Source organism: Colletotrichum godetiae, assembly GCF_030913485.1.
Source record: "Colletotrichum godetiae strain CBS 193.32 chromosome Unknown BDP55scaffold_36, whole genome shotgun sequence".
Lineage (NCBI taxonomy): Eukaryota > Fungi > Ascomycota > Sordariomycetes > Glomerellales > Glomerellaceae > Colletotrichum > Colletotrichum godetiae.
Window position 1 is genome coordinate 6,959 of NW_026851284.1, and position 15,927 is coordinate 22,885.

General features: G+C 53.4%; 3 protein-coding genes and 1 non-coding gene across 4 annotated transcripts; 3 read left to right on the plus strand and 1 right to left on the minus strand.

Annotated features, from left to right (window-relative positions):
- On the plus strand, positions 1-754 carry BDP55DRAFT_634642 (uncharacterized protein; the record flags this gene model as incomplete). The annotated part of the gene is made up of 3 exons (XM_060572689.1): positions 1-113; positions 341-506; positions 614-754. The coding sequence occupies 3 exons, from the start codon at positions 1-3 to the stop codon at positions 752-754; spliced, it is 420 nt and encodes a 139-aa protein (XP_060426618.1).
- An 8,639-nt stretch (positions 755-9,393) lies between these two features.
- BDP55DRAFT_557827 (uncharacterized protein) lies at positions 9,394-11,259 on the plus strand (the record flags this gene model as incomplete). The annotated part of the gene is made up of 1 exon (XM_060569734.1): positions 9,394-11,259. The coding sequence occupies one exon, from the start codon at positions 9,394-9,396 to the stop codon at positions 11,257-11,259; it is 1,866 nt and encodes a 621-aa protein (XP_060426619.1).
- Positions 11,260-12,009: 750 nt separating this feature from the next.
- BDP55DRAFT_672103 (IMP-specific 5'-nucleotidase) lies at positions 12,010-14,568 on the minus strand. Its single transcript, XM_060575503.1, has 4 exons — positions 14,254-14,568; positions 14,158-14,193; positions 13,754-13,912; positions 12,010-13,665 (listed from the first exon to the last, which is right to left on the minus strand). Exons 1-4 carry the CDS (start codon positions 14,276-14,278, stop codon positions 12,500-12,502), a joined length of 1,386 nt encoding a protein of 461 aa, XP_060426620.1. The 5' UTR covers positions 14,279-14,568; the 3' UTR covers positions 12,010-12,499.
- Positions 14,569-15,558: 990 nt separating this feature from the next.
- BDP55DRAFT_t253 lies at positions 15,559-15,642 on the plus strand. Its single transcript has one exon. It is a non-coding gene; the product is annotated as a tRNA-Cys (tRNA).
- The last annotated feature ends 285 nt before the right edge of the window (positions 15,643-15,927 follow it).

The window sequence follows — 15,927 nt, forward strand, 5'->3', positions numbered from 1 at the left end:
ATGCCAGCACTGGAACATGTTGGGTATTGGAGCTTCTGGACTCAGGGCTTGCTCTGGGCAGGTCTCTTGGCCGATTCAAGTGCCTTAGATAGGGGTACATTGGCAACAGACAGGTAAGACGAAGCAAGGTGCATAGCTCCTTCCAGTCATGAGGCAGCAGGAAATTTTAGGACCAAGTCGCCATTATCAGGCTCTTCGTGATGTGAATGAAGCCAAGAGGCTGTAAGACCCAGAGTACTCAGCCTACGAGCGAGGAACTGCCATGGGAGCGCTGTAGACCGACGATATCAAAGAGACCTCCTGGTAGGCTACAACATACAGAAGTTTGATATCTTCCCAGACCTCTGAGACTACGCCGTACTACCTCACCCACGCGTGTTCCTACTCCTATGGCATTTGAATACTCTGCTTCTGACTCTTTGGTCGCTAACTCGGGAGCAGAACTCCCCCTTGATCCCTGGCCAAGACGTGGGGGAAAAAATCGTGTTCAGAATGGGCGAGTTCAGGTACGTTGATAAGGGATAGAACTAAGTCAGGCCTCATCGACAGTATCGGCATACACGTAGGGTGACAACTCTCCCTCTCATTGAATCGTACATCTCTATCCTACCAGAATTCGGCTGTAGGAAAGAGCCAGGAGTATCTTAGTACCGCGATTTTGTCCCCCAATAGACATCCATCCAAATGCAAGCTGAAAATAGCCATCTTCGACACATTAGAGACCCTGGTGACCAACGGACACGGCATACCATGATCCGGACAAAGCTACACAGAGGAGGCAGCCCGGCATGCACAACCGACAAAGAAAGCACCAACTCCCATGCATCCCTCCCTCGTCTAGAGTAGACTCAGGTCTAGCTGTAACTCCCATTCGAGGATCTCACCATGAGGTAATCAACGGCCTCACCAAGTCTATCGATTCTCAAATTCTCGAAGCATGTTCCTGATCCTCTCCGAAGTGATACTCCATACCGCGAACCACGAACACCAGCGTCAGTAGCCCCCGCAAAGCCACGGACTGCTCTTTAAAACCCCCCAAGTTTCCGCACCGAGACTTAGTGACAATGCGCGCGTCATGCGTGGCTCAGTCTTTTCAAGCAACTATCGCCACATCCATGCTCAAGGTTGACGTCCAGGACGGCAACGATGAAGACAGCCTTCAGAAACACGCCTAGTCGAGCTCGTTTTTTACCATCCAATCCGTTCTGTTGTAATTATCGCCCAGCGTAGTCAGATCAGCGAAAAGTGCGCAAGTCTCTCGGTCACAATGATCCCCTTTCTCCAGACCATGCATTTATCCTAGCTTCTTTCACAACATTCATCTCTACATGGCCACATCCATATCACAAACGATGAACTAAGACAGAAAGACTTGACGGTAGTACGAGCCTCGTCTTCAAAGGTTAAACAAGTCGGCGCAACTTTACCGTGAACTAACGGAGTGGAAACCGAATCTTACATGCCTCGAGCTGCCCATATCCATGACTGACTAGAACTACGCAAAAAAAGGGTTACTTCCCGAAACAAAATCAAAACCTATCCCATAGTAGAACCTGACCACACTTCACACTTTATACAGAACTTCACATGTCCGATACCGCTCAAGTATCCCCAAAGCTTCTCGGAAATACCGACCTTCAAACGCCGACCAAGCAGAATGGAGCGACCAGGTCGCAACTCTCGCAGCTACAAACCAACTCGCGGAGACATATTCTTCAAGACAAAGTCACGAACAGCATCGCTACCAAGCACAAGTTCGATGGAGAGTATGCGGCTCTTAACGATACGCAGATATCCATCGTTGAGCCAAAGCAGACTCGCAATCAAGCATCTGCATACCTCTGCTCTCTCACCTCTAACATGAAGAGGACTTCTCAAAAGACCAAGGTATAATGCGAGCCCAGACAATCCCACTTAACTCCAGACACGTCAATTCAAGTGTCCCAAGACGTAAAACAAAATAATACGAACAATACCCATTCATAGTTCACGTCTTCGCATCGTCGATTAGAGGCCACAAAGGGAGTAGATACCCCCCTACCAAAATGTTGACTTCCCAAGAGGCAGGTAGACATCCCACAGAGGGGGAGTAAACACACCATCACCGAACCAACTCATCCTCTCAGCATGCAACCAATAACTCACCGCCTTCCTCTCAAAAGGGGCCAACACCAATACCTCAAGCACAAACCGCGCCGTCACCATCTTACTCTCCCCTCCCGTCGCTTAGCTAACATTGCTGCCCGAAGGAACCCTCACCTCCAGAAACCGATCAGAGTCACTGAATTCAGGCTCACTAACTAGAACCTCTACGGCATAGCAAAGGCTGGTCGACAGCAAGGTCAAAAACATGAGCTGGCGGAAAGCGGGGTACCCACGATGCAGGTCTGGAACCGCAGGCCAGTTTCTAGAGAGGAGGTTGGTTGAGGGGCTAGGATGTCAGATAAGTCGGTGAAGCAAAAGTAGAGAAATCTGTCTGTCGACTTTTTCTCCCCTCGCCAACCCTTCAACCCCACTACGATCGCTTTTTGGTCTGTACGAATAAAGACCGTTGCGATTTGGGCAGCAGCAGAAGAACCTAAAAGCCCAGCGCCAGAATCAGTGCATAGGCGAAGTTGCCCGGCCAGTCGTTTGGCCCTGCGTTAGTGCCGTGTGAATATGCAATGCCATGGGTCACGATATCCGACGGGTCTCTAAGAAATCCCACCTAAAAACCTTCGAGGTTGGGATGGCAAAGTAGCGCTGGACAAAAATCTCATCAAGGCAATCCATGGACACGAAGGAGCATCGCTCGCGGTATTCTCTCTGTCAACAGGCATTGGTGACGTCAACCGGGCAGTTAACGGCGGTATTCTGAAAACGAAGTGTTACCAGCACCACACATGTGGCTTGGCCGACGAATAACATTTACGCCGAGCGAGGAAATAGAGGAGGCTCCTAGAATCGAACGAGCAGGGCTTGATAAGCCAGGGCTGAGATGCGTCTGTAGTCAAAAAGTTTCTGTCCAAGCAGTCTCACCGAGTATGACGCGAGCAATACAGGGGTGGGGGGCTTCGACACCAGTTTTCTTGTCTCCTGAGAGCCAGGCACGCCAGAGCACGACGGCGCCGCAGCAAACGTTCTAGGTGGGCTCTAGAAGGGGACCACATCTCGCAGATCCTGTTCCATCAGATCAGTCTCTGACAAGGCAATAGTGGGACGCGAAATGCCACCGGATTGAGGAAAATAGGGCCGACAGACTGCCGTGGTTGCCGAGGCGTCCTGCGGCCTGCGTTCCGGAGCAGAGACACAGAGATAGGGACCGGCGACGGTTCGGGGCCCAGAATTCGGGGTTGAAAGCCCGGAGGCGTCCCGTGACGAAGAGCGGGAGTCACCGGACTTAACGAGTCAGGACGCCGCAAGTGAGGCAACTGTGATGACATGCTGATCCACAGCCCTGGTTTTTTCTCTTGCAGATGAGAATCAGTTCCTCTCTGGTGAGGATTATTTCTGTCGCCTCCGCGCCACTTGGTCTTGAATTATTCGTCCATAGCCTGCGTGGCTGGAGCTCGGGGCCAAGTACCGAAGAAAGTGCTTCAAAGGATGGGCCATGTCCACCCGAGGTTAGTCAGCCAGTCAGCCAGCGACCAATTGGCAGGCATGGAGTGTGATCAAGCAAAGTATCTTGTTGCAAACTAAGCCTCAAGGCAAAAAATAGCGACGTGATGACAGGGCATGGGACGATTGCGACGTCAAGCAGCCGGGAGACCGCGCTGGAATTAGATTGATGCTTGAAACCGGAGCTTCCATTCTTTTCTTCAACAAAACGGGTACCGCGGAACGACCTGACTAGAGCATCTACAACGGAAACCTGTTAAGCTGGCGTGGCTGGTTTGCTGTCTTCTGAATACGTTGTAGAGGTGGGCACAAAAACGGTGGATCGTGTAATTCGGAAAAGGCCCGATCGATTGAGCGAGGGAAAATGTTCCGAGAGACGCATCGATTGGCCCGTCAGCGGTGTGGTCCTGGACTGGAACCTGACCGAGAATAAGCTCTCGACCGTCAAAGGGCTTACACCGCCCCCAATCGTCTCAGGTCCTCAGCAGTCAAGCCCAACTGGCCAAGAGGCACCGGTGACAGCTGACAGCGCCAGGAAATAATGTGGTTCCTGCACTCCGATCCAGATCCGGCGGCGTTGACGAGCGGTGGGAGTGGCAGGCGCGGGCTGATAATTTAGGCACAAGAGCGAAGGCTGGCCAACGCGGCGGTTGGGTGTCACCGATGTTGGGACCTGCAGCCATCGCCTACGGTCCGCCGCATTGTACAGATATGGGCTGCGGGTTCCTTTCAGATATTCTGGAACGAAACGTGAGGTGGTATCCATAGATCTGTTACGGAGTACTGTAGGGAGGATCCGTCGACGGGCCATTACACGGTAGACATCGATGTAGGGCGTGGATTATACGGCAGAGGTGCCGTTCCCGATCCCGTTGCCGTTCCCGCTGCCGTCCGTTTCGTCGCAAGTCTCGAGCAAGCGATCCGGGTTCAAGTGCAACACAAGGCCGCAAGATCTCAGAGTGCATTTGCAATGCGTGGGAGGTCGTTTGCTGGCTTTTGTGAGTCATGGTATGAAAGCTGAGCGAGAACCGCAAGCAGAACAAGCTCTCAGGTTTCCCCTTGCTGCTTGCATCTGCGTGTCACTGTGAGTGCTGTCAGTCTCCACTATGCTGTTACTGTACAAGGTAGCTTTCGCAAGCCGCGACTGCAGTGCCAACTCAGCAATACCAGGCTCCTTTGCCACGGGCTACGTTTTCTCGTCGGTTCGCCTGTTGTTTTCTCGCATCTCCAGAATAGCGGCAAAGCATTGTATGGGTACTGGACAGTGCCATATGGACCTTGAGCGAGCGGTCTTGACGAGCCTGGACCCCGGGACCTTTGAGTGAAACTGAGGGTGTCGCCCGGTGCTGCGTGCGTGGCTCCCGTTCCCTTTGTCGCGGCCAGACACGGCCGGGTAGACGGGGAAGATGGCCCGTAGTATCGGTATGGGATTAGCGAGTTTTCCGTATTCCTGAGAATTGTCTAGCCAGAACCACGTTGGGATTAGCCCTGGAGGAGCTGGGGAGCTGGAGTCAGCACAGGGCGAGAGGGTCAATGTTTGTCCTTGAAGATGTTGTATCCGCAGGCGAGTGTTTGCGTGTGGTCAAGATGGTTTGCGAGGTGTCTGGCATGAGATGAAGGAGAGATACGTGTCCTGGCTGTCCTTAGCTAAGATACGGTAACGAGGAATGGTCGCGCTGTTGCCCAGTAAAGAGAGAAATCACCTGTGAAGATACAAGTCAGAAGTTGCTCTCCGAGTCTGTCAATCTTTCCGTTCACTCTTTGAACTAGGAATATCACATACTTCCAACGATGGACAGGCACGACCCTCCGCCCCTCACCCCCTCTGTGGGCAAGTTGAATAAGGCCGATCCAATAGGAAGTGATCCAATAATTGCAAACCAAAAAGACGGGTCGGCATCTTATCGCCCCGGACTAACGTCTCGACGGGACAGAAAAGGTACGTATAAGTACGTATCTCGATCATCCATCAGGGCAGAGAGCGGCAGCAGGAGCGCCAGGAACGGTTCCGCGTCTCTGGCACGATGGTCATTCAGGGAGGGCAGGCATCTCATAGGTCAGGATCTCCGAATACGTACTCTCTTCCTCCTCCTTGCCTCGCTGTATCGCCGTAGGTATCTTTGTGACCTCGATGAGTGTTGAGATGCTGCGGGACAATGAAGCAGGTACATACGTCCGAGCTGAACCGGACTGCGACCTCCTGCTGCCAAACACTTCAGGTAGACGCAGATCAGGGCAGATCAGGGCAGCTCCCGTTCAGGCGTTTCGAGCTAACAATGTCAGTGAAATAGCAAAGGTACGTACTGCGAGAAGTCGACGGTGCATTGAGTGGCACGGGTATCAAGGGAAAGACACAAAGCAGACAAACGTTGGCCGGCCCCCTTTCACGTGTCAAGAAAGGGGGAGACAAGAGAAGAGGGGTGAGAGAGAGAGAAAGAGCAAGGACAGCGTTGATGCGCCTGTTTCCATCATCTTTTGGCTTTTGGTTCCTTGTACCTCAATCTGAAGCATGGCTCCGGCGCAACGTGGACATGGAGGCAAAGAAGAGTCAGTCGAATCATCAGTCAAACCTGGCGGCCCGAAGCCGTCCCTCTCCGATTGGAACCCAAACAACAGCTCGATCCAATGCTGCGCCCAGGGAAAGCTCCCCCTGCATCCTGTGCTGAGCTGAGTTTGGGACGACAGCAGCAGCAACGTGTACTCGTGTGTGTGGTGTGGTGATCCGGGACGTTGGTACCTGAGCGGTGCCCTCGACGACCGTCTTGTGCTCAATGAGCCACGATCTGGTGGCTATTGATTATACATGATGCGATCAAGAGACATGGAGCACAGGACCATATGATCCGAGAGTTCTTATCTTTGGTTAAGCATGTGGTATTTGGCAAGGAATTCCAGACATCACCTTGTACAGATGTTGGTGAAATTGGTGAATGCAAGCCTGTAGATCGACAGCCCTAGGTATTCGTGGGAGAGTGACTTGTACCGTTTGAACAACTGGGCTGAGAAGCAAAAGATGAAACGAGCTTGGGATGTTTGGTAGGTAGGCAGGCGTCACCTTGCGCGTTCGGGAATCCTGAAGCACACACTTCTGTCGTCTTTCCTCATCTCCCGCCCCTTCCACAGGCAAGTGCGGGAACTTTACTGTGCAGAGATACTTTCGGAGTTGCAAAGTAAAAGTAAGGCAGGTACGGATTGCCCTTGGACGTCTTGGAAGGGGGGCAGGGGGCTAGATGGGAAATGGGTGTGGAGGACCCTGAGATGGGCAAGGTGCTACCCGACTCGGTACACGTGTAAAGGTAAGGAACATGGCCATCAGGAGTGGACAATGCCGCAATTCCCATCGGAGCTCATGTCAAGTCTTCAAGGGATCAAATGAGGTTTCATTGCGAATAGAGTATCAAAGTGTTATTGCTCGGGTTGTCCCATTTTAGCCTGTTTCCCTTTCTGCCCTTCCAAGCGCCAATCGGCCTGAACTTTGGATCCGGAATACCTCTAGAGTCTGGGTAGAGTTTAGAGTCCCGAATCTTCCATTGTTTCTTTCCCTTTGATGGCCATGTGATTCCTCTCTTGTTCTGGACCATTCTCTTTGTTGCCTTGGACTTTCCTTCCCGCCTTTCTTTTCCCTCGCGCTTCACGACGGCTGCTTGCTTACCGACAAACTTCCCCGGCTACTCCATCTTCCTTCCCCTCAACTCTCCAATTACCGCTTTACTGGACCGACAACCCGACATTGTGTGTCTTCACTTTCCTTCTTCTCGTCTAGAGCCTGTCTAGAACTTTTTTTTTTTGGTCCCAGGTCCATCTCTTGTCCATCTCTTCCCCCCCCCCCCCTACCGCCAGAGTCCTAGACCTTAGGGAAGCAAGTAGACCAAGACGATATTGCCACCAATTAACCACGACCCTTTCCTCCGCGTTGGCGCGCTTTCCCCCAACTTTGCCTGCATCCCGTCCGTTTGTTGTGCCGTTCCCCTGTCAGATGGTCATTCGTTGAGCTGTCAAATCTCGTCTGCTGTGCCGACGGACAAATTCAGCACCACAGCGCGCCTCTCTATCCCGCATCGGGGCTGTTGAAGCTTCAGGGTCCAGCTGAAAAGGAACAGGCGCAGGTTGCAGGAACAGGGGCATTCGGCTTCGAGGCAATCCCTTCCGTTTGGCGACGGCTGCACATCCCGTCTCCCTCTCACGACACTCAGGCAGATCTTTTATTGGCATTCTTCAAGCTCAAGGACTACCACTCAAGAGCAACCCCATCAAAGGCTCAAGGGCCTTCGTACTCCGTACCAGACAGACACAGTCCGAACTCGTCCAGCTCCATCTGCTTCCTCTCCTCCTCTTCCTTCGCCCCCAAATCAACGCCAGCCCTTGATCTGCTTTCTGTCCGCCCATGCTTCTTCGTACGAATACCCACCCACACACACACACACACAGACGCCCGACAACCCCTTCTCCCCCGGCTGATCGCGTGTCACGAGAGCGACAGACATTGGAGACGGAGAGAATAAAAGGCGGATCGGGCATGGGAGTTACCGCTGGCGCCGCCCTACCGAAGCAATTGAATTGCTGAATTTCCCCATTATTACCCTGCTACCCCCAGTCGTTCAAGTCCACAGTTTCCACACTCGTGCACCTCACCTACGAATACGTACTCCCTACGGAGTAGTACAGTAGTACCTACCAACCCAAGGCAGGCAGTCCAGCCCAACCTCTGCACCTACCTTCCCTACAGATACCTCACAGTAATCGTACGGAGAAAAGTACAGCAAAGTCACAGGCCGCAGTATTTGTGCCCGCAATACGGTGCGGTACCGATTACTCTCATCTCACCGGCACATCCACCCAAGAACCCGCTCTGGAATCGGTCACTGCCCTGGTTGGTACGGATACTTCACCCACCCGCTAGACAACCTCCGAAATTCACCTCTGTCCGGCTGACCATCAAGTACCTTACCTTGCAGTACTTGCCCAAGGTTCTCTTATTCGTCGCCCCGGTCACCTCTTGCCTGTCGTCGTCCTTCAGGTCTTTCTCCGCTACGGTGCACCTGAGGTACGAAGTACACACATCCGCAACTCTCATCCCATTTTACAATAACCACCCCATCGCCGCCCTTCCCCCCGTCCTCCGTCTTCTACTTCATCCTCTCCCTCGCGACTCAAAAGCTCCCAACAAGGAAACAACCTTCATGCGTCGGGCTGGTCATGCCGTGATCTGGATCGCGAATTCGACTCACCACCAACCTTTCTCCCTCGATACACACCTGGACGCTATTGAAGCCGGTACCTTGCATCCGAACCGTACAAGTAAACACACACACACACACATACACACCTACGAATACAACACTCGTACTCTAGTGGAGCACTTGTTCCTGATTCACTCAAGGAACGGACGACTCTCCGCCACCAAACCAGATAACCAGAACACGCCCACTACGCGAATCTTTCTATCTCGACATTCTCCCCAGGGCGGAATCCCGACGAATTGATTGCTAGGTAAGTTCCAATCCGGCCTCGCTCTTTTGCATACCTCGCTGTGGAATTCACCATCCCCCAAGAGTATCCCACGGCCGAGGTACCCCAAGACCAAGGCACGAAGAGGCGCTCGCCCTGAGAGAGCAATTGCGCTAACAAGCCATCCAACAGCTTTTGCGTCATCCCTCCTGCACGCACGCTGCCACTGCGCATCGCTCACTCCCTGCGGGCAAGCCCCCCCAAGACATTCATCCCACCACCGGTGTTGATGCTCCTTACCTGGGTCTCAAACCCCGACTGCCTCCTTCTTTCTCAAGAGTCTTAATCATGTTCGCCTCCGACTCTTTCCTGCCATCGGCCTTTACCGACCACGATCCCAACATGCCGCCCTCTGCCGTCATTTCTCCATTGTCACTCAATCGAATGGCGAGCTCCTGTTACTTCGACAATAGATCGACCACGACGGCGAGTGCCACGGGCAACTCTATTTACTCTCCCCAATCATCCGGCGCCGTGCGCTATCCGCCGCAAACGCAAAGCCTTCTTTCACCCCATTTACTTCCCAACGGCGTCAACGGCATAAACGGTATCAGAGAGACGATTGCGAACGATCAAATACCAAGAGTCGTTTCGCCGGCTCAGTTCGAACATTTCAACGGCCATAACCCCTCCACATTTGCGTCGACGGCCAGAGTCTCCCCGAACGGAATGCCTCACCCACGATCAGTCTCTGCCGATGCAGCCTCGGCGCCTGCGTCTGCACAAATCATTAAACGGCTTGCCCAGCAAAATGCGCGAATCCGTGAGGCGTGGGAAGCCGAGCGCAAGTACATGGAAGCCAACCGCGAACGTATCGAGGAAGTATACAAGGAGGAGCGGATGATTATGGAAGACGAGCGTCTTGCATGGGATGCTGAAAGGAACGACCTGACGGAGCAGATCCGCCGCCTCAAAGAACAAGTTGCAGCGATCGACAATGACAAGATTCGACTGCAAGGTGCGCTGCAAAGGGCCGAGCTAGAGAAGGCGGGCAAAGTCGCCGGCGTCACTGTTGCAATTCCAGGAACAGGAACGCGAGGTGGGGCCGACGGCTCCACTGAACTTTCTTTCCCAGGATTCTCCTCGCAACCCAATGACGCGCGGTTCGGCCTCTCGAACGGCACTGGACAGCGGAGGCCAACCAATGGCTCTGCCTCAGCCTCCGTCTCGCCAGCCCAGATCCGATCTCACTTTATTAGTCCTGGTAGTTCCCGGATTTCTCCCTCCAGGCAACCAGAGTCTTCGCCATTCATCCCACTCAACCCCAACATGCAGCCCACTACCGCCGATCCCGTCGACTTCCTCGGCTCTCCCAAGGACGAGGAGCCCGTTCCCATTGTCGACATTCAAATCATCAACCCTCAGCTCGAGGGCGTCCCCCTCAAGGCACCCGCCATTCAAAAGAGCACATTCATCGACTCTGGCATGACCCCTCCGGAAAACTCAAAGAACTCTTCCAGAGCCGTTTCCCCGCCGGGAGAATCTGGCAAGTCCAGGCGCAGCCCTACCCAGGAACACACCCTCGAGGTACTCGCCGCCCCCGAGCCCGCCAGACTCGTCATGCACGCCGGCCACACGCCCAGCCATTCTCTCTCCGTCCTTGGAACAGCTCCTGGCACAGAAGTTGCGACAGTCGCTGACGGTAGTGGAGGCTCTACACCGACTCTGGCACCGACGGACATGAGCTCGAACCCGGCAACGCTCTATGATGTCAGGGCCAGAGCAGACTCATCCGATCTTCAGGATGACGTTTACGGCGGTACCGAAGAGCCCCTTCCCACGTTGGAGGCGGCAGACGACGTTGCCCTGAAGGGCCCCCTAATGGTTCGCAATATCCCTGCTCATGACGAAATCTTCTTCAAGCGTCTGTCCGAAAAGCTCGAAGACGTGAGCAGCGGCGCCGATGCCGTCCCGACTTGCATGAAAGCGCCAACCCCGGAACTCGTCGAAGAGCCTCTGGAAGCGAAAGAGAACCTTTACGTAGCAAAGGTGGACACAGATGCCGCCAGTGACAAGGGTTCGACCAGCGACAGGGCTTCTTCCTCCGATAGAGACGACATCTCCGGATCGCAGAGCAAGCTCGAGGAAATTGACATTCCGCTCAAGCTTAAGCAGAGCACCAACTTTGGAGCTCCCTTGGGCGCCATGTTCTGAACCTCGCAGAATTAACTTACGACACTCTTCTTCGCAGGAGCCAGCTCTCCCCAACACTACAGCCGAAACCCGCGCATAGACTTTTCATAATTTCCGATCCCATTCTGCACATACGAGCATCCGCCTCTCTGTACAAAGTTGTGGACTTTCTACACTCACTTGGCTTTGTCTTTTCACAATAGACCAACCCCTTCACCTCTTTCCTATGTATATTCCCACATGGTGGGCGGCTTGCTTTTCAATTCCCCGGCGATAGACAGGATGACGGGAACGGTTCCCTCAACGCTCCACGGAGCAGCATCACTCGATTTTTTTCATGGAACGGATTTCACGGTGTTTACACAAAAATGCACAATACCCCCGGAGGATTGGAATTCCTTCTCACGAATTGGCTTGGTTGTTTTTAAATGGATACGGTGTCGATGGAGGCGCATACGCCTAGGAATTAGCGGAGAAAGAAGTAGGGAGAACCCGACGCGATGGACGTCGTAGATGGGAGGCAAGTGGGAGTTGATCCCTAGACCCCCATTAGCAAATTGACAATGCAACAACTAGATGGACCAGTGCGTGGTTTCAGGAAGTTGGTTGCAAGAAGCAATGTATAGGCATAGCCGAACAAGAATTCAACATTGCTATTACGGTCATTGACCGTTATTTTGTCAACGCATACATTGTCCACCGTCAGCATCATGTCTGTGACTCTTGAGGACTAGCGTAGCAGAATTACTATAAGTGATTATAAATATAAAAAGTCAACTAGTTCAGTGCTTGTCTCAAAGAACGATGGTATCAAATTTGATGTCGATATAGCTCATGATATGCATGTTCCCTCCTCATGTTCCCTTCCCTTCTCCCTTTTCAGCCATCCGTCCTCCCAGCGATACAAGTAAATTGGCGGGTGTTGTTTAGATCAAGGATCCAAGCACATTGAGAAAAAGGGCTGCAATACACAGTTACGCAGCAGGTCATTGATGATCCACCTCCTTTCGGAGATGAGCGTTGATGATGAATTGGGCAGTGACTGATACTCCCCCACTGACCCCTTTCCTAATACCGAAGACGACGGCTTGAGCTTGACAAACCTATTTTTTTTAACAGCATTTGCACGGCTTCAAGGCTCGCCAGGGGATCGGGCGGGGGTTGGGCGGCTGGTATTACGCAGCCAAGGGGGGGAGGGGGCAACTTCGTACAAGGCAACCACTCTCCTCATTTACGCTTTTCCATCGATTTTGTCGTCGTTTCAAATCCTCGCAATCAAATCATCCAAAAGCTCGCCCGTCTCTCCTGGACTCGCGATCCACGCCGTGGTACCCACGCTCCGCGCCTTGAAGTCGTTGCTGCCCGCACTGAGGAACTGGTCACCAATGTGCAGCGTCTTCTCGCCAGCGATGGGGGTTTCCGGGTGTCCCGCTTTGGCGGCGAACCAGCGCTGGCAGACGGTCACGCCCCACGACTTGTCGCCAATGTCGACGAAGACGTCGCGGCCTCCGTTGAAGGCGCAAAAGGGGACGCGGCGACGGGTGGTTGAGGAGGACTCCTTTGCGTCGGCGGAGGACGTGGGCGCGATTGTTCTGTGGCCGGCTGCTTGGGCGGGTGAGCCTAGCGCAGAAAGCTCGAGAATCTTTTGGACGACGAGGACGGTTTCCTCGAGGGACTCGCGCGGGATGCGGACGGCCGGGTCGGTTGCCACGATGCCGACGGCGCGGTCTTTGCGGAGGAGCGTAGCGGGGAGGTTGAGGGTGCGGATGCACTCGAGCAGGGCGCCCTCTGCGACGTCGAGGAGCGCGGAAATGTCGGCGGCGGACCAGGATGCCATTTCGGGGGTGAGCCATTGCTCTTGCGGTACGGGGCTCAAAAGGTGCGGGGAGGATGGATCGTATTCGAAGAGGTAGTTTGCTTCGCCGCCCATGATGACGATGGAGGCCTTTTGGGAGGGGGACAGGTCGGGGGAGGCGGCGATTGCGTCGAGGAGGCCATGGAGGCGGTCGTAGTAGCGGTCTGCTGTGGTGTAGCCTGCTGCTGTGACAATGCCGATTTTGATGTCGCGGCGGAGGAGGGAGAGGAGGCGGGGGATAAGGGGGGAGGTGGGCAGGAGGGATTCGCCGTCATCGTAGAGGGTTACGTCTCCGTCAAAGGTTGCGAGTTGGAGGGTGGTGGTGGTGGAGGAGGGGGATGGGCTGGAGCTAGGACTGCCGGGACTGGGACTGGTGACGGCGAGGATCTGGGCGGCGTTGAGGATGAGGCGGACGTCGTTGAAGGAAGGGGAGACGTAGCGGCGGGAGGAGATGAGGCGTTTTGCGTCCATGAGGGTGAAGGCCGCTTCGAGGGGGAGGCGGGTGAAGAAGGGCCCTGCCGAGGGAACGAGCATTTTCAGTTTTGAGGGGAGGTCTTCGTCTTGACGGGTTACTATTGGTGTGTTAGTCTGACAACGTAGTTTGTAGGGGTAACAAGTGGATGGGGTGAAGTCAGTGAGATGAGATTGGAAGAAGCTTACTGTGGTCGTCAATCATGTGCTCGACGTCGCGAAAGATTTCGGCGTAACGGCGGTGGGATTCCTCTGCCATACGGGCTATGCTCGTCGCTCTAGTGTCGAAGACGCCGGTTGGCTGGGAGTAGAGGACGAAGGGGACTGCCAGGAGACCTTTGATCCATTCTGGAGGTGAGGATTAGCTGGTTGTTATGTGACGGAAGAGCTTGGTAGGCTTTGGATATTGGGAGGTGGCCGACAATGATGAGCTAGGGGGCATCAGGACCGCGACTTCGCTGCCGGCTAGAATATTGACCACCGTCGCTCTTCAAGGTTTCCCTTGAGTAAGAGGTCTGTTGTTGGCGAAACTATCGTGAGAACCTCTGGACACTTGTCATGAGACTCAATGAGCTTGGCAGGTGCTGCCGTACCTATGAACTGATCTCTTCTGTGGGTCTTGAGAGCGTCTGTACGAGCGTTAGTCAATGAGTTCGTCTAATGAACAGATGGCAAAATTTTCTGCTTACACTCTACCCTGTATCTTGTCGTCATGATGGGCTGCCTTCGGATTCGAGGTGAAGGTTGAGAGTGAGGTTGAAGATGGCGGGGTGAGGAGGGGTAACAGCTTTCTAGAGGTGTAACCGATTCGTGCTACTATCTTCCAGTCTTGTATCAAATCTGTGAGATTGTGAGATTCCCAGTGACGAAGTGAAGCTTTTCAAGTTGTCTATATGGCAGCAGGATGAAGTAGTATCAAGAAGAGAAGAGGTTGTAAGAAGGAATGCAGTCAGAGTCTCCGTGGTGAGCAACGAAGTGAGGTTCAATTCCACCGCCGATGGAGCTCGGGATCCACTTTTCCCCCAACTGAGGAGTCTGAGGTGCAGACCCCAGTGGTCGGGCGGTCCAGATTCGGGGGAGAGCTGCTGCAGCTGCACCTGTCGCAGGCGGAATGCACCAGTGCCAGGGGTGTGCTGCAACGCTAACATCTACCGGAGGCCGCCGCTACCCGGCTGGCTCAGTTCAACATGTTCAGGGTTCACTGGGGGAGATTGGGGAAACGCAACTGCTATGACCCCGCTTTGGGGTGCATTCGTACTTCACGGTTTGTGTTTATGACTGAAGCGGTTGTCGTTTACCTAATAGTTGGACATGGAGTAAGGTATCGCAGATGAGAGACTCTGAGATTGATAGCGTGCTTCGCCGACTTCATATCCATGGCTCTGCCTTTCCCAGATGGGGGGAAATCCACACTTTGAGTCGTTGAGTCACGGATACACTCCAAACTTGAGGACAATACCTGAGGTGCCTGGGTGAACCAGATGGAATGAAGCTGAGAAAGGCTGTAAGCGAATCAGTGAACTATGATCATCTCTTTGACCACACTCAAGACTCAGATCAACCTACGAGGTGACAGTCAAAGTTGGTCGCTGAAAGATTGAGGGGATACAAACGTAGTGTTCAGTCACCAACAAAAGTCACAACCAAGACTTTCCACAGTAGGCATTCACAATCGTCATCCGGATGCATGAATGAAAATGAAGCACAGTTGCGAGTCAACATGCAGCCCAAAGCTCTTCGTTTTCACGATATAGCAAATTACGTGACTTAATACGGCATGAATGACGGGGCATCTAGAACCAGGGAACTTTGGGAATATACTCGGCTTGTATACTATGCCATCATCCACAACGCCATTATCAAACCATGACGAACTCCCAACGATGGAAGGAAAGCTGCGATTGTGATGGAGGCGCCGGACGAGATGTTGGAGCAACTGTGGCTGCTTACCTGCTTAGGTGTTTTGATGTCCCTAATTTGTCATCAACTGAGTAGGATCGATAGCTCAGTGGTAGAGCGGGCGATTGCAGTTCCATGCAGTTATCGCCAGGCCCCGCGTTCGAACCGCGGTCGATCCTGTCATTTTGCCCTCGTCGCGAGGCTCAATTTCTTTTGGTCCTAGACACGAGCAGGAATGCACGCACTTATGACATCTTTGCCCTCGGTAAACCCCAAATCTGAGCTTGTACATGGTGTTTTTGAATTTCGTCGAGCACGAACGAGTGAGGTTCATCCAACCTAATCCTGGTTTACCACCACACCATCGTCGAGACGGCATCAGCTTGCCAATCTGCCAAACCTTCGTCCTTTATACCGAAACAATAACGACGTCTTTTAGGGGTACACTCTAACATATTTGTACA

What these genes read in the sequence shown, in the direction of transcription:
- BDP55DRAFT_672103 (XM_060575503.1), bottom strand. Translation starts at nt 14,278, where the DNA reads ATGACGACAAGATACAGGGTAGAGT. An exon ending in GACAAGATACAGGGTAGAGT is followed by an intron (nt 14,194 to 14,253) that starts GTAAGCAGAAAA and finishes ACGCTCGTACAG; the next exon opens with ACGCTCTCAAGACCCACAGA. An exon ending in CAGAAGAGATCAGTTCATAG is followed by an intron (nt 13,913 to 14,157) that starts GTACGGCAGCAC and finishes CCTCACCTCCAG; the next exon opens with AATGGATCAAAGGTCTCCTG.